This window comes from Scophthalmus maximus, chromosome 10 (assembly GCF_022379125.1).
Source record: "Scophthalmus maximus strain ysfricsl-2021 chromosome 10, ASM2237912v1, whole genome shotgun sequence".
NCBI lineage: Eukaryota > Metazoa > Chordata > Actinopteri > Pleuronectiformes > Scophthalmidae > Scophthalmus > Scophthalmus maximus.
Window position 1 is genome coordinate 24,966,878 of NC_061524.1, and position 26,968 is coordinate 24,993,845.

Sequence of the window (26,968 nt, forward strand, 5' to 3'; positions counted from 1 at the left end):
ATTGTAGTAACTGCTCACATTCGGTCGTTTTAGAAGTAATGTGTCGGTTTGCTAAAAAGGTTCTTGATGGGCTTACTATTTTGGTAGATTTTAATATGGATTTAATGTCCAAAACCACACATGTAGATGGTAGATGGGGGGGAAATGGGAGCAGCTAAGAATGTACGAACACAGAATGAGCTGTAAAACACTGATTCCTGTAGTTTCTGTATAAATAGTGATGAAGTGTAGAAAAGTGACGGCAGTAAGTAATATATAAAGCAACTCAGTGACTGAAAGGAATAATCACTTAGCAAGTGAGAGGGAAATAATCACTGTTAGGAGAGGAGGAAGTAACAGATGGAAGGTAGTGTCTTCTGCCTTTTCTCCAAGAATTTCTTGATCTCTTTTGCTCCCTCGTCCTCTCCATCCTTCCACCTGTCTCTCACCCATAAAGCTTCTACATATTCATGTCCCAAGGCTCATTGCAAAGTCATTGAGCTGTAATGTATGAACTGTGTTAAATAAGTGAAGTAGCAGGCGGCCAGTTTCAAACCACCAGACTCAGAGGTGGTATGTGGGCAAGCATTTCCTTACATAAATGTGAGGCCGGATAAATAAGTCAAAAACTGTGGTGTCTGGGAAGTCTCCACCATCACTAGGGTCTGTGATGGACTGAATTCATCGCCAGGTCCCTTGTTGATTTTTGCAGATTTTAATTACTTTGATAGAATAATTTAACATCTAGCAAAGTGCAAAACACCCTAATGGAGACTAAAACGTTTCAGATGTTTTAAAATTTATTTTAAGTTGTTGCAAAATGTAAAAAAAGAAACCTACATTTGGCCTTCTGAATTATAATCAACTATATATTTCGTTTTAACAGATGTATTTGGTGTAGCGAGATGACTGCAAAACATTCACACAATAATACTCACAGCCAGCATGAACTTGGCCTCCTCATATTTGTCCATATCCAGCAGCTGGAGGAATAGGTCTGTAGCTGGTCTGTAGCAGGCAAAGTGGTTGGCTAGCCGCTCTGCCATAGCGCTCACTGCAATACAACATGCACACTATGTCAGCCATTTGTTTTTCCTGTGATCTCATATTTTGTATTTCTTTCTATATACATACTCAGTGTGTGTGTGTGTGTGTGTCTTACACGTGTCTAAGGCTTTGTCGTTGCCATCTTCTATGACCTTTGCGAAGACAAAGGAAATACTGTTGTGTTGGGTGTCTGGACTGGTGTACACTGACTCCAGCAACTCTACTGCTGACTCCATATCATCGCTGAAGAGGGTGATGGGTGGCGAAAATTGATGAGGAGGGAAACAAATGGTTAGTTACCTGTGAGTGTTTTTTTAAACAGAAACAAGAATATTAAAGACAAACAAAACAATACTTATCAGTAATCAGCCAAACAATGATTCAACTTTCTATGTGTGAACTGATTTATTGGGAGAGGAACATACAATTAGCCAATAAAAACTGGTCGCAAATGCTGCATTTCTCTTGTAATTAAATATCAAATTGACCTTAGCTTCAGTTTTTGCCCCTCTGAGGGCAGACCAACTCATTCTTCCACTCATACACACTAAAAGTGTGAAATGCTTTTATGCTGAGGTTGCCACAAGCAAACAAAGCTGGTAAACCAAGGCACTACAAATCGAAAACAACTCATTCTGGCAACACAACCTCGCTACTAACACTTTACGCTACGTGCTCCCTCCCTACCGTCACCAGTCGCAATGAATATTTAACTCACAGGGTGTGTGCATGTCCCTGTGTATGTATATGGTTGAGCGTTCAGAGGTGGGGGAACATATCTACGCTGATTGTTGCGACTGGGACCGTCTGAATAATTCAGCGGGGGGCCCCTCTAAATGTGGCGCTGCGCTTTCCGGGCCTGCCTGCTTTTCCGCCCTGGCTCTTAACCAGTCAGCTTGACTCAGATACAGTAGGGACGCACGTGTCAGAGCTGCTCAGCGCGCAGCTCCCACAGGTCAGGGTTCAAGCTGACAGGCCCGCGCTGCGATGGCCAACCGGGCGTGAGACCGTCCAGCTATTCTTCACTTCCTGCTGTCCCTCCGAGTTGGCATGGGGCCGCTGCAGCTCGTGCTGGGGGACACTACTTTCAGTGCAGCTAATGCGGAAAGTAGCGCAATGAAAGTTTGATGTGTTTTAGATTTTGTTCGGTTGTTTGAAAAGCGATGGAGCCGCAGGAGAGGATGGGCGATTTCATGACATTAAAAGGAATCCATGAATAATCTTATCACGCATGTGTTTCCTATTTGTACTTGACGCCCCACTTGCCCTGGAAGCTTTTACTTTGAGTGTCAACCTGGGTTTTGTCACACAACTCTTTACCTCTGTGTGCTGAGCAGTAAGACCGACAAACTTCACAAAACAGTACAAATTGTCCATTGTTCAATGCAAAGTGTCATAAATATAATCTTTTATGATTTGCTCATGTAACATGCAGCCTCAGTCATATATTTTTGTACTTTTTTTGATATACATTATATATGGTGGGTGTTTATCTGCAAGGATTAGAGACAATGGAGATATGAAGCCACCAAAATCTGAAAAGCTGCATATTGCTGTGACTCATGCCTGACTCCAGAGTTAAGGATTTTATGTGATTTTAGGAACTTAAATCACAGATTTAAGTTTTGGCTTGTGTAAAAATAGACAAGCCTGGAGTTACCACATTAAGATGTCATATAGAAATCGTACACATTAAGTGCTCTCTTAACTCAAAGATAAAACAGTCACCATATAAGCTAAGCAGCTGTCTTACTTCTTGATGTGTGCCAGAGCCTTGTTGTTGACAAAAATCCTGGATATGTTCAAGGTTGTGTCAAGGCCCTTCATCAGTGACTCCACTTCCTGGATACCCGCTATGTTGCCATCGCCACCCAGGGCATTAACCAGCTTCATGATGGCAGGATGCGAGGGAATGTGGCCCATCTGCATCATAAACTTCAGTGTCTCAAGAGCATCTGTGGAGGAGCACAGTAAGTTTGTGTATAAAACAGGGTACAGGTGTTTGTTTACTATACCGTACTAATCTATAGTTCCTTACTATTGGCCCGGCCTTTCTTGATGTGTGCGATGATGAGCAAATTGTTGGCGTTGTTAGTCAGCTGGAAGTCTGGCACACGAGACAAAGCACTGAGGGAGACAGAAAACATTTTTTTGGTTTGTTAACGCTTTTCAGGAATATGCATCATATGCAATTTTTGTTTCATCTCTTGACCGTCAAACTTGGTTTGCTCTGGACAAAACATAATACAGAGCAACGGTTATAGGGAAGGAGTAGCCAACGTAATGACATATATACAACAAGATTTATACCATGAGATTTATTAGTACCATCATAAAGCAGTATAATGTTTAACATTGATGTGTTTGGCTATTGTGGGAAGTATTGCAAGTCACTGAGCACAAATGTTTTATTACCTCTGCCAAGGAGGTTATCTTTTCATTGCTGTCTGTCAGTCAGTCTGTCAGCCAGTCATTCACCAGGATTATTCAAAAACTACCAAACCGATTTCCATGAAAATGTATGGAGACATGAGGCATGGACCAAGGAAGAACCCATTCAATTTAGGAGTGGATCCTGATAAATGGGCAGATCCAGGAATTTCATTTCTCTTTGAGAATTGTGCATACATGATAGAAAATGTTATCCACATCAGAGTGATGGTGCAACATGTAACTTCTTGCCAGGATGGAGATCCATTATTTCTCGCTCTAAAGCTGATGCATCATTGAAAGCAAATGTTTATAATCTGTGATGACTGAGTTAATATCTTGGTGTCATCATAGTCTTAGAATTCCTTGCTTGTCCATTATTAGGCATGCATAAGGCATCAGGCATTTAGAAGACTTAGACTCCGCAGAGGCAGAGTGGATAAACACATGAGCTGAAAGACAGAAGACAGACAAGACAATGAGAATAAATGTGACTGACAGCAAGTCTGAGCCTCTTGTAAAGCACCCGCTGTTACTCAGAAAATAATACAGACCTCAAACAGTTGATTGATGTCATTGTATATGATGATGTGCCTTCCTGCTGTGGCCGCTCACGTGTGTGTTTGTATTATTGTGTGTGGTATTATGTGGGAGGGTAAGGCTTCCAGGAGATGCTCTCACTCCCTGCACTGCTTCCCCCCTGATTTCCCCTCCCTCGCTCTGTCTGCTTGTCTATTTGCCGTCCCTTTCAGCCTCCTCCTTTTCATTTCTTTGCCACTAAAACCTCAATCAAGCTTGGCTCTCCTCTTTTTTTATTCATTATTATAGCCCTGCAACCAGATTAATCCGTCCACTCAATTGAGCATCAGGCCTGCAATCCTTATCACCACGGCGACACCAGGGCAAGCAGGATCCGGCAGCCACTGTGACAGGGTCACGGCAGAGATTGGAATGGTAACAGGGTTGCCAACCAATTGCCGTGGAGACTGAGTGGTGGGGGTGTGGAGTCAGAATTATTCTTATCAGGTGGAAGAGAATCTCTACAGTCCGTCTCTCACTCACCTTTTTCCAACACGCACACACACATTAACTTTCTCCTTCTAGGGGTATGGTGCTTTGGCCAAGGAATCCATCATCCACCTCTTCCTCTTTCTCTCATCATCATCATCATAATCATCACCACCACCACTCTCTCCCAATCCCTTAATCTCACCATAAGCAGCCCCGCTGCTCAATTCTGAACAGATTATCCAAAAACAAACACAACCACAGGCATTGAGAATTAATTCCTATAGCATCTTCATTAACCTCGTACATGATTAAATCTAGCCCTCCTCCCCTAATTCACTCCTCCTCTCCTATTTAGCTTTGTTTATCTCCTTTCATTCCTTTTCATTTCCAGCTTTAACCGGCGTTCCTCTCAGCTCATTTCACTTTTCATTTGGAGAAGAGATAAACTAGGCTTTTATCCAGGCAGGGATGCCATAAACCAATTCAAACAGAGACTGGAGACGGGTTATCACTCGTGTTGCATCGCACTTGTTGAAACGTGGGTCTAAAATTGATATGATTATTTCTCATAACATAAGAGCATGAACCAGAGACTGGTAGAGCAATGGATGTTTTTACATGTTTTTTTTTTCTCTACAAATTAGTAACTATCTCCTCTTTTGGTATACTATGCCCTTAAAATATTACTAACTCTGTATTTGTCCTCCGCAGAAAGAAAGTGATACATATAAAGATTAAAGGGAGATAAAGAAAAAAGGGCAAGATTACCTAAACGACAAAGAGAGCAGGAAAGATCAGTGGTGGAGTGAAGCCAGATCTCTAATTCCTCTGTCCTTCCATTTTTCTCCAGGTTTGAGTCCCATAACACAACAACACATGATACATTACTAATTGGAAGACGAATGATGTTTTTGTGCAACCACGTCACCCACTTCCCAGAAATCAGAAATTAATCTATACATCTACGCGCTCGTATATGTGTGCTTGTGCGTGTCCTGGGGCTTAGTAAGAACCACTGTTCATACCCAGCAGGGCTGAGTGTGCTAGCACACAATCAGTTTATAATCCTCATGTCTAGTGAGGAGACATCATTTCTTTTAGCCTGAGGTGACCTGGTGCCACAGACTGCAGGGACAGGGAAAGTAGCAGAGCATTAACCACAATGCATGTTCAATTTGTGCCTGCCCTGAGGGAGAACATTTCACTATATGCTCTTATATCAACACTTTGTTTTGATGATGATCAGAACTAGTTAAAGACACAAAAAAGTCCCTTGGTATTCGGCTGCTGTTAAGTATTTGTTAGGAAGAAATTATACAGTTAGTTTTGACAATACCAGAACAAAGTAGGTTCAGACCTGGTGAAGTGTGATAAATGAAAAAACACCCTGTTTGAAATCAAAGCAAATAGATGGAGAGAAATAGCCCATAATCATAACTTGCGATAAACAGTAAAGGATTTTAACATTTTTTATATTGTGATGGTCGTCCTGTTTTGTTGCAAAATAAGATGTTAAGGCACTTACATGTCCTTGACCGCCATGGCATCCTTAAAGTCTCCCTGAGCCAACAGCGCACAGATTGTGAGGTCATATAGAGAAGCGGTTAGTGTCAAACCCGTTTCTTCAGCTTCCTTAAGCACCTTATAGGCCTCTGTAGAAAGATAAGGAGAGAAAAAGAGAAGCGGAGGTTGGATGAGATGAAGAACAGCAGAGTTAATAATATAGCATTTGAGATAATCTTCATATTACTCAATTAAAGGGGCAGTAAGTGATTCTATAGAATGCCTGTCCCTCTCTTTGTTGTTGTGACTTTACTGCACTGAACGGGCCACGAACCCGCAGCCTCTGGTATGGGAGACCGACGCGCTAACCACTAGGCCAAAATCCCTGAGTCGTAGCATCATTCGCTAGCACGTCTCTTAATGTGTCGGGGAGTGATGCTTACAAACTGCACAGTGTTGTGAGTAGAGCCCGACCGATATGGATTTTTGGGTGTCGATGCGGATATCGATATTTGGGAGAACAAGATTCCAGGTACATATACCAATATATATATATATATATATATTATTCTTTTCCAAATCTGTGAATGATCCTAAAATGTCGTTGTCAAACCTTTATGACAAAGACATGTTATTGAGGCTTGATGTTTTAGTTTAACCATGAGCTTTGACATTAATTGAAAATACAAATACAACCAAACACAACTTATAACAAACATTTATTTACAGTAAATGTAAACATAAATGCACATTTAAAAGCTCAAATCAGTTGGCCGATTATATCCTTCGGGGTCTTAAAATATGATATTATCAACACAGAACAGACTGCTACAGAAGTACATACATTTTAAATCTTTGTTTAGAAACTAAACTAATTAATTATTTGTAGTAGCTGAGGTTTATGCATTTATAGCTCAGCGGGGGAAAATCAATACCACAACAGCCCTGACCTTGCCCCCTGTCTATGACTGTAGATTTTTCACCTTGCCTTCTAACATGGTCGTTTGGAACAAACACATCAAATGACAAAGGTCTTTTTTTCTTATCCTAATAATTGGTTATCTGGTCCATAATTACACCGTATGGTTGTCTCCCAGCACCTCTCATGCTCTCATAACAGAGGCATATAAAATGCTGTTTCAAACAGAACAGTTTTTTCAGGATACAGAACCAGAACTAAAAGATGAGAGTGTAACATTTGTTTTCATTAGATTATAGGTAAGAGGACTGAAAGTCAATGTTGCAGATTGTGCTGTATGGTTTGTTTTTAAATATTAAGCTATTGCTAAATATACATTTTTACATGTACAGTGTATTAGGGTTGCAGGAATCTTTCTGCCACTTAATGATCAAATATTGCTAAATGCGGCTTCAAATGCATGTGTTTCAAACCAGCGTGTTCAGTTCATTGTCATGTAGGACAACAATGCCAAGGCCTCCTGCTCCTTACCTTTGGCTTTGCCCTTCTTACAGAGGGATGACAGATTGGCCTGGTATTCAGTATTACTTTCAGCTGTGATGGGGGTCACTGCTGACTTTGTGGTAGCAGCTTGGTCATACCAGGTCTGTAAATGACACATGGAAAACAGTGAAAACACAGTGTGTGATGTTTCCTCAAACACAGCTAATCCAGTAATCAAGCATGCAGCCCGGTGAGTCTGTGTGTGTGCATGCACACCCGTTTTTGTGTGTGTGTGTGTGTGTGTGTGTGTGTGTGTGTGTGTGTGTGTGTGTGTGTGTGTGTGTGTAAGAGAGACAGTGCAATAATGTTGGGCAGGCAGGGCACTGTCCCTAAATGTTCATTCACCCGTGTACCAGTGAGGGGAGGGGGGTTAAGTTGTATTGGCTAGGGGCAAATTAGGTCTAGCACCCCAAGGGCGAAAGAGAAGTGTATGTGTGTTAAAAGAGTATGTGTGTTTGAGCAGGGGTGTCAACTCAAGACCCCTGGGGTCACAAAGTTCATCGCTTCAGGCAACAGCAATCACTTCCTGTCTCATCATGCTTCAGGCCACTGGAGCACACTCACATTTACAAAGCAAAACTGAGAAAAAGCACAAAGAGGAATGGAGCAACAGAACAGAAAGAAAAAAGATTGTTCTAACATTTAAAGCAAATCTCTCTTCCATCTTTGTTTAAAAAAAAGTCTGATTCCCTCCACTCAACGTTGTCCTTTGGTCACATCCAGTACAACAAACATGAACACACTGTATATAACTAAGCATCCAGCGGCAGCCATATGGTGGCATTTAGCTGTTGGCTAAATTAGTCTGGCATTACAGATTTACAGACAGATCAAATTGTAATTCCTTTCACCAGCCAGCCGGTCTGATTGACCACACTTCAAATCAGAGCTTCAATCCTGTTTCCTCTGTATGTAATGAACAGAGGCTTAAAGTGAAGCGAGGGGGGTTGGGGTGTATTGAGAGAACAGCTGATAAGAGTTTTCAAAAGGGTTTGGGGGGGGTTAGTTCCTGTGATCAGGGGTTGGGGTCAATTTGCTCTTTGGTTCAGTGAGCAATGGGGTTTTTTTTCAGAGCTAAATGAACTTGAGATCATTGTATTTTATATGACGTGTGGAGCTTTAGTTTATATTTGGCTATATTACAATGGGGCATTTTGACAGATAAATACAGGACATATTACAGTATGTACTAGACTTGCATTGATATTGTAGAGAACAACAGGCCATAGCATTGCACATATTTAGGCTTAAATGGTATTAGTTTAATAGTTTTATACCAGTTTAAAAGATAATTTAATTCTTGTCTACATTACTTCTTCGTGTGTCACTGACTTATGTGTTCCCATTTTACATATCGATTTGGTATTTTTGGAAAATGTGCTGTACCATCTTTAATTTTTATTTATCAAGGATACCTCCAATATCAGGCTAGAAAATGTACAAGAAAAAACTATGAGAAAATGATTATCACAACTTCCAAAACAAAAAATATATTTGATTTACAATAATATTAAGAAAAGCAGAGGCTTGAAAAAGAGACTATTTCAATTTGAATTAACTGATCTGTACCTGTCCAACAACAAATTATTTCAGGCAATAATTAATGACCACTTCACCCAATTTATTCAAGATTTATACATAAATGTATGTGTAAAGTCTTGCGAGCACTGTAATGTGTATTTAACCATCAGTGCTACATTGCTGGATTTTATATTTGACCTCAGGCACTTTTGGAGGCCTCTAGCCCTCCTGGGAATCGCCTGGCCTTTACCTCCAGGCATGGGATGTAACCATTATAAAGCTTTGGTTTTACCTCAGGCACCTCAAAGGGAACCTCATGGCCATTATTCTTCATTATGTCTGCCAGCATACGCCGGGTCCTCTCCCTGGGAATGATGTTCTCCTCCTGCATTTTTGTCCACACCTCCTCTGCCTTCTCCAAGTTATTGGTCTCCTCTGAAAACAACAAGACACAAAGTAGTGGTTGTCCTCCATGTGGAGAAAGGTCAATCAAAAGAACTAATATGATCAACTGACTGACGCTGAACAATGTTGTTATTTAGGAAACACTAACTAGTGCTTCAACACTCCAATCCCAACTTTTATCTGTTCTGCTCTATACTGCAGCAATTGAAACATGTCTTCTGCGTACTTCTGAACGATCCCATTCTGTCTCTCACACGAAGAGAAAGAAAAAACTTACTACAGAGACGGAGGATGTAACTGTACATCTCATCTCGGTCGCAATCAAACAGCTGGGCTGTCATGTCTACCATCTGCTGCAAGGTTTCCATCTACACACATACACAACAATATGTAATTAAAGTTGGAATTTTCTTTTCATTTGCTTCTCTGTGGCCTTGATTATTTCAGCCTGTGTGGGTAGGTGGGTTTGTTACCTGGTTGGCATAAATGCATTTCTCTGCAAACCACTGAATGCGTGCAGGCCTTGCCCTCAGACCCTGGGTCTACAAACATTAAAAACAGATGAGAATTTTTTTTAAAGGAAAGAACCAGACAGTAGAAAATTAACAGTTATTAAGCATTAGCTGAAACCAAACAAGGTGGCCCAATTCCATAAAATATATGTAATAACATATAATTCAAAACCTTCAAAGCATTATCTATAGTGTAAATACCTATTGATCCAAAACAGCATTTTAAATATTGCGAGTACTTGATGTACAACAATAATAGCCTCAGATAACAATCAATATAAATGAATATTTCACCAGTTTAAGAAATGAAAGTGCAACACACAATACAGTATCACTGCACAGATTACACAACTGGGAAAACAGCCGTGGATGGAGATACAGCATCATACAGCAGAGAAAGTATGTCATTGGAACTGCATCGCAAGTTGCAATTTAAGATTAGTTTAATTGAGGCTACATCTTTAAATTGCTTGTTTTGACAGTTGTAGTTTCGCTTTAAAAATTATCAAAATTACCGTCAATGAAAGTTTTGTCTTGGACAAACCATTAATTTGTCGATTCTGACAACATTTGAGAACCATTCAACGTGAGAACCATTCAATTTATTTAAAACTGAAAACTGTGAAACTGGAACAGAGGAACAAAAAATATATAATAGAAATATCGTGGTTTTTGTTGTTAGCAATTAATTTTTTTGTCTTGGAAATCTCTTGGCAATAAAGATTTGAATGAGAGGGAAAACCTTGGAGCTGATCAGGTCATGGTAGGAAAAAGAAAAGACTTCTCTTAACATGAGTTGCAAGTTTTCAAGTTTAAAAATTCAAAATAGAACAATAACAATTTAGGATTAAAATGCACTATAAAGTCCTATCGGCTGCAAATCGTCTTGCATTATTTGGGGATTTGTAGTACTTTCAGGGAACAAATTATATAAAGATAAACCAAGTGTGTGAGCTGTCAAATAAGGGCCGACATAGATTGATCTGCAGGCTCATGTAGCTAAGATTTAGCCTGATATGGGAAGTGACTAGATGATTATTATCATGGAATAACCATGATCAGGATTTCATCTGTCCCTTGGTGCTTTGATACAATCTGAATAAGACTAGGACTGAGAAATCTCATCCACCCTCTCTTCCCGTTAATCTGTCTGAGAAAAAAAAAAAAGAGAGCGAAACAGAATGATCAGGAAGTTAATCTGAATGAGGATCAACGGCGCTCAATTCCCGCTGGCCTCTTTGATGGGAGCCCATCATACCATGATAGGGAGGGGACAGTCAAGAAAAGATGGGCTTCATCCCTTTCTCTGCTCATCCCTCACGGCCGTCATCCTTTCCCCTTTCAATCCCCACTTCTCTCAATCCCTCCCTCTTCCTCCAAATCTCCTAGGCTCCTACTCTGTCTTTTCCCCTGCCTCTCCATCCCTCCATCCGGCCCAGGCAAAGGCATTATGTTCTTACCCAACCAGCCAAAGGGACAAATTAAAATGTGTTGCACTCACTCTCTCAGTCTGTCTAATCTTCTTAGAGACTAAGGCCCAGTGCAAGTGCTCCATCTTTTTGCCTCCAATTCCTTTTACTTTGTAAAGTCTTGCGGGCACAAAGCAGCCTACAGGCATCTACTTGCAAACACAGCCACACACATGCATGTCTGGGATTTTTAAACCGCCTGGATAAATCTGCCTAATCTGGGGAGAAAACTAAATCCTCAGAAAAAGGAAGGCACATCATTTACACATAGACAGGTGGATTAAAAGAATACAAAGAAGAAACAAACAAAAAAACAACGCAGACACTCTCACTTTCAGAGAGAGATAAAGAAAAATATCAACCAGGTCAGATTATCAGGGTAATCCTGTGAAACACAGCAAAGTGTATTACATTATTTATTTAGCCTCTTTAAATCTCTTGTGGCCTTTGAATGCTAAAATTTTACAGATACATGTACACAAAAATAAAACGGATAGGCGACCTTGTCTCACTTCCACTTAACAAACCCTCTCCATCTCAATTCCTAATGTTCTAATTTTACTAATCACACACACACACACACACACACACACACACACACACACACACACACACACACACACACACACACACACACACACACACACACACACACACACACACACACACACACACACACACACACACACACACACACACACACACACACACACACACACACACATAATGGCTTGCCACTCCTCAGCAATACTACATGACCTTCAAACACACATGCCACAGTAATAAGCCTGACCACCTGACAATCCTCTACCCAACCATGACCATTTACCACAAAATTGGTCACCTTTCTCTATCATTACATTTAATTAGCTGTGATTAATCAGCTGCCAATTATACCAAACACAGCCTAAAGAGAGATACCACTCTGGATTGCCACTTGACGCTCTCACAGGGGGGAAAAACACTTTTTTTTTTTTTTTTGCAGTTCTGAGTGATAGATATGATTCTATTGTAGTTATATCACCTGAGCACTATATCCGCCGTCATGCCAGTAAATTAAGTGAAAGTTCAGAAGTGAAGTCTGTTCGGAGACTTTGATCCAAACACCTAGGCAGGTTAAGCGGGTGTCAGCTTTTGAAATCTATTATCTCAGTAACAGTTTAGCTTTTTCCTGTTTATACTTGGAAAGAGTTCCCCAATCTTTCTGACTTCAAGGCAAGGATTTGATCCTTTTTGTTTGTTTTCTGTAATTGAGGGGAATATAAAACAGCAGTTGTCGCTGTGAATGTCTGGGTGCGTACAACAGCTGTTTTAATGTAAATTAAACCATTAGCTGTCTGTTGCCAAGTGAAGATGCTTCATCCATACTTTATCATTTAAAGTCCCCCTCCACTCAAAAAAGTGTTTTTCTTCTGTTTCTGTCCTCTAAAATGTCTGACATTGACTATAGGGACTTGGATCTGACCAAATGTTGTCACTAAAGAGGTGATTTCACATTCCTCTCCTGGAGGAGGAGATTTCTGTGCACTGCTCTGCAATTTGAAATTTCAAACAAATCCTGGGCAAGATAGATTTGGTACGTCACAAATACAGAAAACCAATCGCTGTCGAATATGCAAATGTAAACATAAGAAACCGGAAAACTTCCAGTGCACGTAGAGGCAGCGGATCCAGGAGAGGACGTCCAGGTGTCAGCAGACAGTTAGCGTAAGCATTAGCAGTTAAAGTTTTATGGTTGAATCTCGCCGATGTTGCTGCTAGCCATCTTGCTGCGCACATTCTTCCACCGGTCAATGTGTCTGTGGTGGGCAAGGCACGCAGCCTGAGTTATTTGCATATCATGAATATTCATAGTCTAAGAATTCCTCAATGAGAGAGAGAGTGGATGGTTTCCAGCCCCATTTCAGAGGTATATTTTAAAAACTTTTTAAAACAATGTTAAACAAAGTATAAGGCATAGCAGATGCAGATTTTTACATACTTTAAAACGTGACTGGACGGGTTCTTTAAAGATCTGCTGGTTTAGTCCCACACTGTGTCCAAAGCAAACCCTCAAAACCCAACAGATGGGCTAAAGATTTTGTCACGTTAACCTACATCTTTCACTGACACCATGTACATCTGTAGTCGGTTTACAAGGAATCACCAATCTCACGCACCACCAGCATGCACTGACTCTTTGTTAAGTAGGATAACAGCCATACAATCAAGCAGGAGGGGGTTGAGGGTCAGAATAACAACATGTCAGTAATGTTCAGGAGGTTTTGAAAATCCTCAAGCGGGAACAAATCCCTCTTTTAGTGCACAACTGGACAAAAAGAGTGAGTTGTTTTTTTTCTTCCGTTTTGTTTTCATCCTGATCAGGACACATAATGGCCTTGTTTCCCTTCCTATGATGTCAGGCTCACCCCTCTCTTCATTTAATCATCAATCTCTCTGTCCTGCTATCCAGTCCTCCGATCGCCTATCCCTTGTATCCATGTGAAAATCGCTTCTTATCTGCCTGCTTTGCCTCTCTATTTTTCTCACACTAATCTACAGGGTTTTACAGCAGGACTTTAGATGACAAATGTATACATACTCATAAAATATTCAGGTCAGATAAGCTAAAATGATAAAAAATTGCTGCATGTCCTCAAAGGCACGTCAGTCGTGCAGATTTCATTTGGATTTTTATATAACTTCATCGGGTCACTCATTTAAGACCATGAATACAATTTTCTATTGAGATCTGACGCAGCAGGTTGCAGTCAAACAGCAAATCATATATTCAAATAAGAGAAGAGCGGGTACAGAATAAATGAAAGCTTATACTTCTGATTCTGTCCTACCCAAGGGGCCACATAATGAAAAGTAAGTCTTTGATGGAAATTGTGTAGATTTTAGTACAATAAAGGGCCTGAAAGAGTATGGTCACCACCTTTTCCTTCAACTGCAAGTTTGTAGGAGTTGGCCAGTGGAATCAGGCCCTATTAAATGGTAAATGGACTGTATTTACAGCAGTTTTTCAGTCTTATCAACCACTCAAAGCACAAAATAGTAAAAGTCACATTCACCCAGCACTTCAATACACAGCGGTTTTTCTATCACATACTACCAGCAAGGGGCAATTTGAGGGTTCAATGTTTTGGACACGCGGAGTAGAGGAAACGGAGATCAAACCCCCAACCTTCTGGTTAATGGGTGACCCTCTCTAACTCCTGAGCCACAGTCACCCCCCATAACCCCTATTTACATCCATCATATAAACTACTTTAATTTTTGGAAACAATATAATACTGGCATTTTTTGTTATTGGAAAAATCTCAATGTAGTGACAATAGACCTGATCAAAATGTCAGAAAGTCAGAGATTAATGAGATATGATTATTAGACCGGATCTGTTCAAACAGAAGAAATAAAAGCAATCACTTGACACAGTAAAATTAGGATACATACATTTTAACAATAAGCAGTATTGTGTGTTTACCTCAATAATCTTACGAGCCTCCCGAATGCGACCTGTCTGCAGGAATGCAAAGAACAGACCATAGAACATATTCATCTCCCCTCGCTCCTGACTCACAACACCAATGGCTGGAGAGGAAGATGCATGGGGAGAAAGAGAAGAGAAAAGTCATGAGTAAAAAATGGTTGCCATGTGAAAAAATAAACACACCACATACCACACACTTCATCCTTTGCCTCTGATTCCGTTTTTTGGCACAATGTCCTGGGCACAGAGCTGTCATATCATGTCTCTTGTTGTTGCCCCCCCCACACACGCATGCATTTTGGACTGCAATTACTCACAAACAATTTTTTGGTCAAGATCTAATATGCACACATTTTCAGACTAAATTTTGATAGTATTTATTATGTGCACATCCGCTTTGGTCAAAGACTGAACCACAGTAGCTTATTAAAAACACAAACACACTTTCTTTAGCTCTTTTATATCTCCGGTTCCACGTTTTAGTGCGTTTGTTGACCTTTTCAAAGTAGTTTGGTGGGTTTCGTGGTTGCCAATCTTCACAAAAAAACCTTCATTTTGTTTTTTTGTTGATGCTTGAACTCAAACCAAGGTCAAACATATGAGTCAAGAGCTTTTGGCAAGCCACGTCATGCTTTTAGTGTGTTTTGGACCACTGAAGGTCAGGCTGTTGGATGGCTGCACATTTGATGGTTCCAGTACATTTATGCTTTTCATTCAGGTGGCGTATTTTAAGGTGTGTTTTCATATTATTCTTGCACTGCAACAACATGGGGTCCACAGGAGCGGTCCATGGTGCAGCAGGCTGTGGAACTCAACATGTATTTACAATGGCATCAGATCCAGCATGACTCAAGGTTTATGCTATAAGTCACCTGTTTGGACTTAATACAAGGGAGTGTGAGACAGAATTATATGTTATTTCAATATCCAGTGGTTGACACTGGTTAACATGCAGGCCTTTGTCAGACAATTGTTGTAAAAGTCATGTTGTTTGGAAGGTGCAGCGACTAACTCTTTGGGTATGTCACCTTTCATTGGGGTGTGCGGGGGGAGTGGGTGGAGAGGCTCGCCACTTCATGGTTTAAACCTTTACGTACTCGAGAGCCTCTTGTCACTGCGGCACATTGAACTTAACCCTCTCGCCACGCTTCCACTCGCATGTCGACAAACAAGGCGACTGTGCAAACTGTGATCTGCTGACGTGCTTCACCAGGACCCCGGACTGAACCTTTTACTCTCTGGTCCTCTTACATTCTTGGAAAAATTGTTGGCACTTGTTAAACACTCGTCTAGTACACATGTACACACACACATACACACACACGTACACACACACACACACACACACACACACACACACACACATATACACATTAATGAATGATAAAAAACTGAATGTCAACCAGGAGACAAAATTTAATTAATCTAGCTGTGAGAAGCAGAGACCGCGTGTAGTGCTATTCTGAACGTTAATGGCCCTGTTTGGAAATTAGGCATTAAATTAGGTGAGATGAACATCCTGTTGGCCTGGGCTTTAAGGTGCACACCATGAACAACAATATCCCCAATTCAAATCCAACAAGGTTTTTTTCTTGCATGTCATTCTCTTTCCCTCTTATACCTCTGTCCCACTAAAATAACCGCGTAGACCCGGGTTTTTTAAACGCGGGTGAAGTGTGTGTGTATGAGAGAAGAAGCTTGGCTCTGCGCGCTGTTGTTGTGTACGTAGCTGCAGCCACAAGGAGAATGGGCTCCGCACATCATCCATGTTACCGACAGTTTATCTGCCACTGTGTAATGAGAGACCGCCTGATGAGGCCGTGTGTGTCCGCCGAAGGGTTGAAATAAAGTGCCCCGTTCTGAACCTCATCGATCTGGATTGCGTTAGTTGTTACCACCAACGAGCCAAAGCTAGTCTAAGGGAGCTAGCTACATGCGAGAGGTGTATTTACTACAGTTGGTGAGGTAACAGCAGTTAACGACGGAGGAGTCGAGCCTTCGTTGCCTCCGTCATGGCGCAAATTAGCGCGTTCACCCGGGTGTGGCGTTCACATCAATGCCGATCGGAGGTGAAGCCGATTATTACCCGGGTCTATTGCAGAGTCATTTGACCCGGGGCTGAATGCCGATTAAACGTTTTCACACTGCAGAAAACGCCGGGTGTTAGCTGGTTTAAAAGGTTTTTTTGGCCAGTGTGAAAGGGGCTTTAGTTCCCTCTAATTTTCTGTCTTCTCTCCACTGTCAACTTTCACATTAAAGCTATAAGATTGTCACCCAAAACACTTTGATGAAAATATCTGGTTGGCGTGGGGATCCAGGAAGAGTTCTGTTTTTTGTGGACCACGCTGCTAAAGAAACTTGGCCAAAATGGTTAACCAACTGATAAACAAAGAGCACAATCTAATGAACACTTTCATTATCTGTTAATGAAAATATGTCAATGATTTCGGATAAAGAAAAAATAGCCATGATATGTTTCCAGAACACAAAGCAACATCTTCAAATTTTAACTTTTGCTCAAAGAAAAGTTGAGGTGGGACTAGAGGTATCCAATTAAGAATTAAATAAATCGGAGAAAATCTGCAAATCTTTACTTTAGGGGGGCCGGAATCAGCCAATGATTGGCTTGCGTGGTAACCAACTGAATTGCCACTGGACTAAACACTCATTATCAGAAAACAATGTGTGATGTGTATGACAACACGTGTGGCTTGTGTAGAAAATGTTACCTTTCTGCAGCAATTCAGTTTCTCCGTTTTCCACAAGACCAACGAGGATGTTGTGAATTTGAGGCATGTGGTTGTAGCGCTTCTGAATATCAATCACTGCCTCCAGAGCTCCGGACAGGTCCTTACTGCAGGTATGCCGAGAGAGAGAGAGAGAGAGAGAGAGAGACACACAAATAAACAGAAGGAGAGGGAGAGCAAGTTAGATGTCAGGTCTGTCCAATCAGTCATGTACTGTGTCTGTAGAGAATAGCGAGTGTATCATGGGTGCTAACCCTGTGACCTCCTATTCAAGCACTATGACCCACCTGAACAATACAGGCCTTTGAATTCATGACAGCACAACTGTTGGTGATGAAGCCTTTTGGCCCCAATACATCATTCTCACACAATCAGGCACACTCCTGCACACGTCTGCGAGTGGCTAATGTCTCTCTGGACCGGCTTTCAGAGGGGAAGCAATGCAACAGATAAAAGGACTGGACTGATCTTTAACCTCAGCTCCTCATCTCCCAAACTTCTCTGCTGCTCTTTCTCCTCTTTTGTCCTCTCCAACTCCCTTTAACCCCTAATTTCCTCTTCTCTCATTTCCCCTTTCCTCCTGATCTTCTCTTTCTTCCTCCTCTTTTTTTGCCTCACTATCTTTCCTTTGATTCCATGCTGTCAGCTTTCACTCCCCTCTGATGACCTTGCCCCCCAGCTGAGCAATTTAGCAGAAATATGGAAACAACATTAGGGCCCCCCAATCACCACCACCAGCTCGTCTCATGTTGTCCTTTTCTTGCTTGGTCTATCCTGCTACCCCACCTTCACTCGGCCCATCCCTCTTGGGTGGACGAACAAACAAAACAGCGCATAGAGTGGATGACTGCGTCTGACGTTCTTATAACGAGAGAAGTGGAGAAACAGAGATGGGGGGAAAAAAGAAAAAAGCTGAAAGAAGGGGGAGGCAGACAGACCACTTCAATCCCCTCTATTGTGACAGCGCTGCCATCAATCTGTTGATTGGGTAATTACCATGTCAATCACACAGAGGTCAAAGCAGAAAGGGCACCCACGGGGAGGTAAGGGGCAGAGTAAGTGAGCCAGAAAAAGACAGAGACAGACCATGATAGAGGCAGACTGTGAGTGAACAGGTATAATTTTTTAAGTTTTTTCTCCTCTAATCAATTAGACAAGCTGATAGGAGAAATATGTCAAAAAAGACGACAAACCGCTGAAAATAATATTAACTCAAATGGCACTCGAAATTGAATGGGTTCTTTCTTGGCCCATGTCCAATCCTTCCCCCAAGTTTTGTGGGAAACTGTTCAGTTTTTTTTTTGCATAATCCTGCTGACAAACAAACAAACACGATAACATAACCTCCTTGGCAGGGGTAATAAAAAAAACAGAAAATAGTATGACCTTGAGTTTGTCTCATGTGAGGCAGAAGCCAGAAGAGAGTGATGGAGGGAGGAATGGAGTGATTAGGGTTGGAAGGTAAAGAGGCACGCTAATTGAAATGAAGAGGGACAACATTATTCAGCAGTGCCGGTCAAGAGGCTGTTCAACTGCACAACCGTCTGATTGAACAACACAGAGGAGGGACAAAAAGATTTTTGAAAATGAGAGAAGAGTGTAGAGGGAATGAGTCCAAGGAGGGGCACAGATACACAATTTACTCCAAAAATGAGACAAGCACATCAAGTGCAGAACTCTATTTTTAATTAACCTAATGTGACTAAGATGCACAATTAGCTCAACTGCTGTGGTGTGGTAAACATGGCTTTTTACACAGGAGCGGTTTCTGCACATCGCAACCAAGTCATGTTGGTGGATGTTCAAAACTCCTCCTCCACATTTGTTTCATCTCGTCCATCTGTCCACCTCATTCATTCCTCCATCAAGCTTCTCCACACCTATTTAGAATCCCTCCTTCCTAATGAAACATCTTTCAAAAAAAAAAACACAATTACACTACATTGTTGCAATTACACCCCCGCTGCCTCCTTCCCCAACCCCCCCTCTCTGCCCAACGATCTACACCCAAACAAGAGCTAAGGATGTTGAAAGAAGGATAATTTCTCCTAGGTACAATTTAACTGTCACTTTGCATTGACATTTACTGCAGCGCACAGCCCTGTTAATGTCCCCAACTTTGCATGTCAGCCACTTTCCAGCCAATTAAGCCCTGAAAAAATAACGAGCGCTTTGCTCGTTGGAAACCTTTAGGATTAGACAAGGAAGCTCATTTTGGCTCATCTCACTCCCCTGTCTTTTTCTCACTCTCCACCTCCTTCTTTTGTTCGGAGGATATCGGCAAGTCTGTCCTCGAGTTGGGGGGGGGCTTGCGAAAACGCAAATAAGACCATGATCACAACACCACTGAAGAATGGCACATAATAATGTTCACACAAACACCCACACAGTAATACCTACACAGAGGTTACTTTTTGCTAACAACTCGTCTGCTATTTAATGCTTGTCAGGTGGTGTACTTATGAGAGCAGTGTTTGGGACCTGGAAAACCAAAACAATGAACTAAGAGAGGCTGTGGGGAACTGAAATATCAAGTCCTAATCTTGTGTTAGTCAGTATGTGTGACTTTCAACTTTCACATTACACTGTCATTGTTTACGTACAAGATGCTGATTAGTATTAAAGCTAGTGTGTAATATTTGGAAGAACTTATTCACAGAAATTGAATATATTGTCCATAACACTGTGTTCATATATGTATAATCACCTGCAACTGAGAACCAGTGTTTTTACGTCAACTTTGAATGAGTTAAATATAGTTACATGAGGAGGACCCGACCTCTGTGTGAGTCGCCATGTTTGCTATGTCGTGTTGAATACGGTAGCACATAACGGTCCAGAAAACGTTGCATTCACGTTGAATTTTCTGCGTTGCCGGAAACCAGAAATGGAATCAGTGATGCGCCACCATAAAGTGTCCCTTGTCGGATGCTCAATTGGTTGTGGTTTGCAATTTTCCCACCAGATGCCGCCACAAAATTAAAAAAATTACACACTGGGGCTTTAAGTATAGGTTTATCATCACAAGTTGAATATGTAACGGAGCGGTGTTGGTCTGGGCTTAGATATCTTTTGTCTTTCAACTTATTACATCTTTTCCTTCGACTGTCTACTCATTTACTTCTATTTTTCACCTCTGACTTCTTCCATTTATCAATTTAAACTTTGTTTTTCAATTTATATGCAACTCAAGATGGGGGGAAAAGAGTAGATGGTAGTAGGTAGTTTTCCTCTGAGATCTTAAATTGCTACTCTGTCTTATCATACAAGTCCTACCAGCTCGTCATTTTGTTGGACTCATTATCATTTAATTTTGCCACAAATCACTTCCATAAGAATGTGGCAAGCTCAGCTAGCAATCATACTAGCAGTTTAGCACATTCAATACTGAGCGGACGGGCATGAAGGCTATCACGGTGGTGCATATGATGGGCTGTCAAGGGCTAATCTGCCAGAGAAGTATTCATTAAGTCATTAGTGCTGACGCAGCAATGAGATGGATGCAGGCAGGAATTATGCCTGCTTTGTCCTCTTTTATCACTTCCCCACCATCCCACCTCCTCCCAACTGTCTTTTTGACTGCTTGCTGACGGAAAGAAAAGAGGAGACCAAGGGATGAAGTAAGAAAAAAAAAGTAGAGCAGGGAGATAGATTCATTTGGAGAACAAATGTCAAGTGTTTTGGTACACAACCTGCTCAGAGGCTTAGCTGAACCACCGTTACATGTTAGATCTGCTTTTCAATTTTACAGTTTGGGGGACTTGGGTTTTTTGTCGTGTTCTTCCAGCTGCTCTTTTCTGAGCAGTTTTTGCAGTGTAGTGGCTCCTGCTAGTTGAAGCTGCTGCGGCGTTTGGTCAGCAACAACATTTAGGTGGGGGGTTTGTGGTACCAAGCTCTCCCCGTGGACATTAAATTATAACAAGATAAACAATGTTATCCATTTCACCTGTCAGAAGTTGCAGCTGATCGGTGTACAATGTTCAAGACTGTTGATGTTAAAAACATTTCCTGAAGCGGCCCCTTTGTCTCGGTCTGCAGCAAAGTAAATGGGTTCTTCCTTGGCCCACGTCCCATCCTTCTACCAACTTTCGTGCACATTTGTTCAGTAGTTTTTGCAAAACTAACCAACCAACAAACAAACAGACACAGGCAAAAAAATGACCTCCTTAGGAACGCCAAAAAGTTAGATTGTGATTAGTTTCACTATGAAGCTGTAGTTAAAATTACTTTATGGAAGAACGCTAATTTGCTTGAAGTTCATTTAAGGTTATTCAGTGCCTGAACCAATATGTTTGACCCATGCATCTGTTAAATAAATACTTGCTAAAGAGATGAAATGAGAAGAACTTTAAGAAATATGTTGCTGTTTTGTTTAAAGAATCTAAACACTCCAAAAAACAATATATCCTACGTGTGAGTAAAGTGGACAACTCTGTCAAACTATCTGCAGATGAGTTGTTGACCAAACCCCAGTCATGATAAAAACACACTTGTACCAATGACACAAGACGGACTGTGGTAGGATACTAGCAGCTATCTTTTGACTTGTGTTCACTGCAGTATCTTTTGGAGGAAATCCAACTGACCCTTGATTTGCAAACAGGGCTGCAGTAAGCTGGAGTGTGTGCGTGTGTTTTGCCTGCTGTTGATGACCCGGAAGTAACTTAGCCTGCCAATCCCACTGAGGCAGTGATTGACGAGTGATCCTGGAAACTCTGTGCCAGAGAGCAGACTTAAAGCAAATCAAACAGCGGCAGGGGAGCATCAGATGTGTGCGAGCATCTGAACTTGTGTGTGCGTGTTTACACAAGCTTGATTTGTAAGGGGTTACCTCTGCTGCAGCATGTACACTACAGTAATACAGTGTATATGAAAGCATGTGCAGAGCGTGTGTATATAGTGGCAGGCCCCTAACGGTGCACTGCCTTCCAGAGCTAAATCCAGCAATCAGTACTGTGCACATAATTAACATGCTAATGAGTTGATCTATTTAAAAGCTGCTCTGACAAATAGAACACAGCAATGTGCTCACAAACACAGAACCCCACATACACACAGAATAGAGTTGTGGGGTGGGGCAATACCAGTCACCCCATAGCCAGGGTTTGGTAATGTTTATTTGCATATTTCCATTATGGGAGGAAGCATCAATGGCCAACTCTCACCAAACACCCACATACACCCACTCACACCCACTTACACCTTGGAGTATAGCAGTGGGAGTTTCAGGATCAGGGGTGGGGGCTCACGGGGGAGGGTGCAGCTGGTGAATTTTCAAACAAACAAAGCCTGGCTCTGGCACTACACACGCACACAAACACACATCACACATCACACATCACACACACACACACATAAATGAGCAATTTCCACATCCTCTCTCTATCTGAATCGCTGACCCAGAAAGTAACCTCAGCTATGATCATAGGGAGGGATGAGTGACTCATTGAAATACACATACATACACACACACACACACACACACCTGGCAATTGGATTTGGCAGATGAGGACAAACATCCAACAACAAAAGCAGGCATGTTGGCTGGTTACTGGAGAACTTAAAAAATACAAATTATACAATGATAGAAAAAAAATTGTGTACTTGAACAAAGTGTCATTTGTAAACTTATTACCTCTCCAGATAGGCTGTAATCAGGGGTGAACAGAGATTGGCAGAGGGCTTGGTCAGACCAAGGGCAAAGATGGTGTCCTGCAGTCGTCGGATGATGGGGACACCCCCTTTGCCCACTAGGCTGTTCAATGTGTGGAAGAGCAGGTTGGTGTGTGTGTCAGTCAGCACCACTTCCTTCTCTTTCATCTCCTTCAGGATGTCCACTGCCTCTGTTACAGTAGGAAAGAGAGATACAGAACACATCAGTTACACATGTACCAATAACTCTTTTACCTCTGTGATGCTTTGGTGAGAACATGTTGTGAAACTTTCAGCTTTGAATCAAAATGATGTAGGATAGGATTAGGAGTAGGATTTTTTTGGTAAAGACAAAAAATATGAATGAAAAGAACAAAAGACAAGGAGAAAGAGAGATAATGCAGAGAGAGAGAGCGAGTTGGTGGGCAGAGCTTGGCTGGGAGAAGAGCAGGGTGTGTGAATATGATAAAAAGCCCCTTTAGCTAATTCCATGTGGGGAAAACAAACCCATATTAAAACAGCATTTTGCACCCAGCGGGGATGCAATTCCAACCCTGTATAATGCCAACTCTGTGCTAATTGCTACATGCGGTTTTCTAAACGAGACTACAATTACCAGACCCCTACAATGGAGGCTGGCTTTTTGCCGTCGCCACGTGGAAAGCACTTGGGGGGCTAAATTATAGGTATGTGGCAACAAGGGCCCGCAGTGGCCCCAGTGAGACCCTGATAAGCAGTCTGAGGGGTGGATCAGTTTGGTCAAGTCCAGCCAGTAATGGAGGGCTTTTTACTGGGCCACGCGCCCATCTGGCCAACACTGGAGGCTAAATGGTGAAAAGGGTGTGTGTGTTTATGTGTGTGTGTGTGTGTGTGTGTGTGTGTGTGTAAGAGTTAGCTAATTAAGATGCATTTAGAGTCTATTTAGACAGCTCCTAATGGCCTGACAGCGATACAGCCGTTCTCCACCAGAGATACTAATCTATACAGCATGACCACGAGGAAAGGGGGAGATGGAGAGATGTGAGATGTAGAGACAGAGAATACATTTGAATAATCTGTGTCAAGCCATTTCTCCATTTGCAGGTAATACTGGCACCTAACTTAAAATCCCATCAACAAAAATACTGGCGCCTCATGTTGGTTAAAACCATGAACTGTAGCAAACAGAGACATAAAGGCTGAAAATCATATTAAGTGAACAGATGTGGGTCTCATGACACCAACACCACTTGCTGATGATATAACACCCACACACACGTGGGCTGAGGGACAGGGTTACTGGTGAGTGCTTAGGCATCCTAATTTCAGTCTATGCATCTCTCCAAATTCTTTCCGCCAATAGTAATGGCGATCAGAACCAAGGGCTGTCAGTAGTGGGACATGGGAAAATGGAGTGATGAAGGGAGCCTGGCACTGGAGTTGACAGAATTCAAGGGAGGACAATGAAAGTGGGATGAAGCTTGTCAAAAGTGAAGAAGGAAAACCTCAAAATTAAAAAGCTGCCAAGTTACAACATCAGCCATCCAGGAAATCAGATGCTCCTACACCCCCTTTCCTCGAGTATGCTGTAAATTAACTGATCACACAAACAGCCTGAAAATGATAGACTCAAGATTACAAACAACTTTAAGTGAGCACTGTATTGGAATTTTTAAGATATATAATATATAATGAAAATATATTTTATAGCCACTTCAAAATAGGCGTAAAAGAATTCTTGTGCTCTGACTGCCTCCCCACCCCCCGCCCATCTCTATCCATTCCGCTCTCCATCAGTCTCTGACAGACCCGCTAATCACTGAGACCAGTGGCTTGGAGATGATCTGCCCAAATGGAGCTAGACTAGCTAACATCCTTTCGTCCAACCATCCAACCCCCCCCCCCCCCATTTTTCCTTTTATCCGTCCGTTTAGCCAGTATGCATATCCATCAGCTCAGCCGAGCATCGTGGCCAGCAAAGCAAGCCACAGCGCCCGCGCGCTCACCCGCATGCCCACACACACACAGAGAGAGAGAGAGAGAGAGAGAGAGAGAGAGAGAGAGAGAGAGAGAGAGAGAGAGAGAGAGAGAGAGAGAGAGAGAGAGAGAGAGAGAGAGAGAGAGAGAGAGAGAGAGAGAGAGAGAGAGAGAGAGAGAGAGAGAGAGAGAGAGAGAGAGAGAGAGAGAGAGAGAGGGCGGCAGACAGGCCAGGTAAACAAACATCACACAGCCCAATGGTCCTTCTAATGTTCAATGACTTGACTGCTAGTGATGTCTCTTTTCCAAGAGAGTCTCAATCACTCACACACACGAAACAACAGAACAAGTTGTGTTTACCAAAGTGGGAGGATGGACAGATGGAAGAAGGGACAAAGTAAGGTCAAAGACATGGTTGCTGATGGAAAAGTGGAGTATTTAAAATAGTGGACGGACAGAAGTAAATGTAGGAGGTAAAGCTCCTGAAGTCCATATTGATACATATGGTAGGTTTACTGGGTCACATGATTGTTCAACTATGGGATATATAGAAATAATCTAATAATATTGTATTTGTATCATTAATGCATTGTAAGGGGCAGCATATATTTGTGTTTATTTTTATTTTGAGTTTTATTTATTTCATTTGAGATTACAATGTCCAATAAAAAACATTAACCATTCATAGCATTTGGCACAGGGCGAAACAATTAAAAAAAAACTACAAAGATGGACACTGATGAGATTGACCTTTATCTCTAATTTGGTTTACATTGTATGAATGTAATAGAAATTTGGACGCATATGGCGTGTGTCAAGAGGTTGAAGTTATAGTTGCTACAAAGTGAGGAATCGTCCCGGGATCTTAATTTAACTCAAAAGGTTGTCACAGCAGGGTGGAACAGTTGCCATCTGGGGTAGCTCATAATGAAGAAACCATTCATAGTAACACTGAAACCAGTTCATTATGTGAGGATTTGAGGGGTGCTACATTTTTTTTCACGTGGGTTTATGATGGTGTGAATTTAATGTGTGGACATCGGACCCAATACCTCCCAGAGAAAAAAATTAATCCGCCGTAATGTTGGCGGAACAAAAGGCAGCGAACATTTAACTTTGACTCACGTGAACAACGACATCTAATCAGTTCATCTTTGAATGCAAATTTGAAAAAATTCTCTTAAAGCAATCTTGACAAACATTTAGGTGGCAAAAAACATGTTTTCTAAAATGACAGTGGCCTCAACTTTTGACCACCAAATCGAATCAGTTCTTCCTTTAGTACATCAGAACCATCCATCCATCCATCCAGCGTCTACCGCTCAATCCACTTAAGGGTCGTGGCAGCTGACATTGGGCGAGAGGCGGGGTACACCCTGGACAGGTCGCCAGTCTATCGCAGGGCCACATACAGAGACAAACAACCATTCATTCTCACATTCACAGCTACGGTCAATTTAGAGTCTCCAATTAACCTAACCCCATTCTGCATGTCTTTGGACTGTGGGAGGAAGCTGGAGAACCTGGAGAGAACCCACGCGTACACGGGGCGAACATGCAAACTCCACACAGACAGGTCCTGGTTGGTTTGAACCGAGACTCAAACCCAGAAAATGCTGTGAGGCGACAACGCTGCAACCCTACATCAGAACCCTTGTAACAAAATTTGCAGAAATTCACACATGGCATTCCTGAGATGCATGTGCGGATGTATAATTAATTGTTTAGAAGGAGAGTAAATCATTATAAGGAAATGTAAAAGAGCAAAGGTGGAAGAAAGGTAACAAAGATAGTGTCAT

At 41.8% G+C, this 26,968-nt stretch overlaps 1 protein-coding gene across 1 annotated transcript in view; it reads right to left on the minus strand.

Annotated features, from left to right (window-relative positions):
• Positions 1 to 26,968, minus strand: part of lrpprc (leucine-rich pentatricopeptide repeat containing) — a 58,608-nt gene that overhangs the window by 7,690 nt on the left and 23,950 nt on the right. Inside the window, exons 23-34 of the mRNA XM_035606877.2 lie at positions 23,197 to 23,404; positions 17,544 to 17,668; positions 14,809 to 14,915; positions 9,832 to 9,900; positions 9,636 to 9,726; positions 9,246 to 9,388; positions 7,421 to 7,535; positions 5,993 to 6,119; positions 3,065 to 3,153; positions 2,780 to 2,981; positions 1,142 to 1,269; positions 918 to 1,033 (exon numbers count right to left, since the gene is read on the minus strand). Coding sequence (XP_035462770.1) covers positions 918 to 1,033; positions 1,142 to 1,269; positions 2,780 to 2,981; positions 3,065 to 3,153; positions 5,993 to 6,119; positions 7,421 to 7,535; positions 9,246 to 9,388; positions 9,636 to 9,726; positions 9,832 to 9,900; positions 14,809 to 14,915; positions 17,544 to 17,668; positions 23,197 to 23,404 — 1,520 coding nt within the window. The remainder of the gene's footprint in view (positions 1 to 917; positions 1,034 to 1,141; positions 1,270 to 2,779; positions 2,982 to 3,064; positions 3,154 to 5,992; positions 6,120 to 7,420; positions 7,536 to 9,245; positions 9,389 to 9,635; positions 9,727 to 9,831; positions 9,901 to 14,808; positions 14,916 to 17,543; positions 17,669 to 23,196; positions 23,405 to 26,968) is intronic.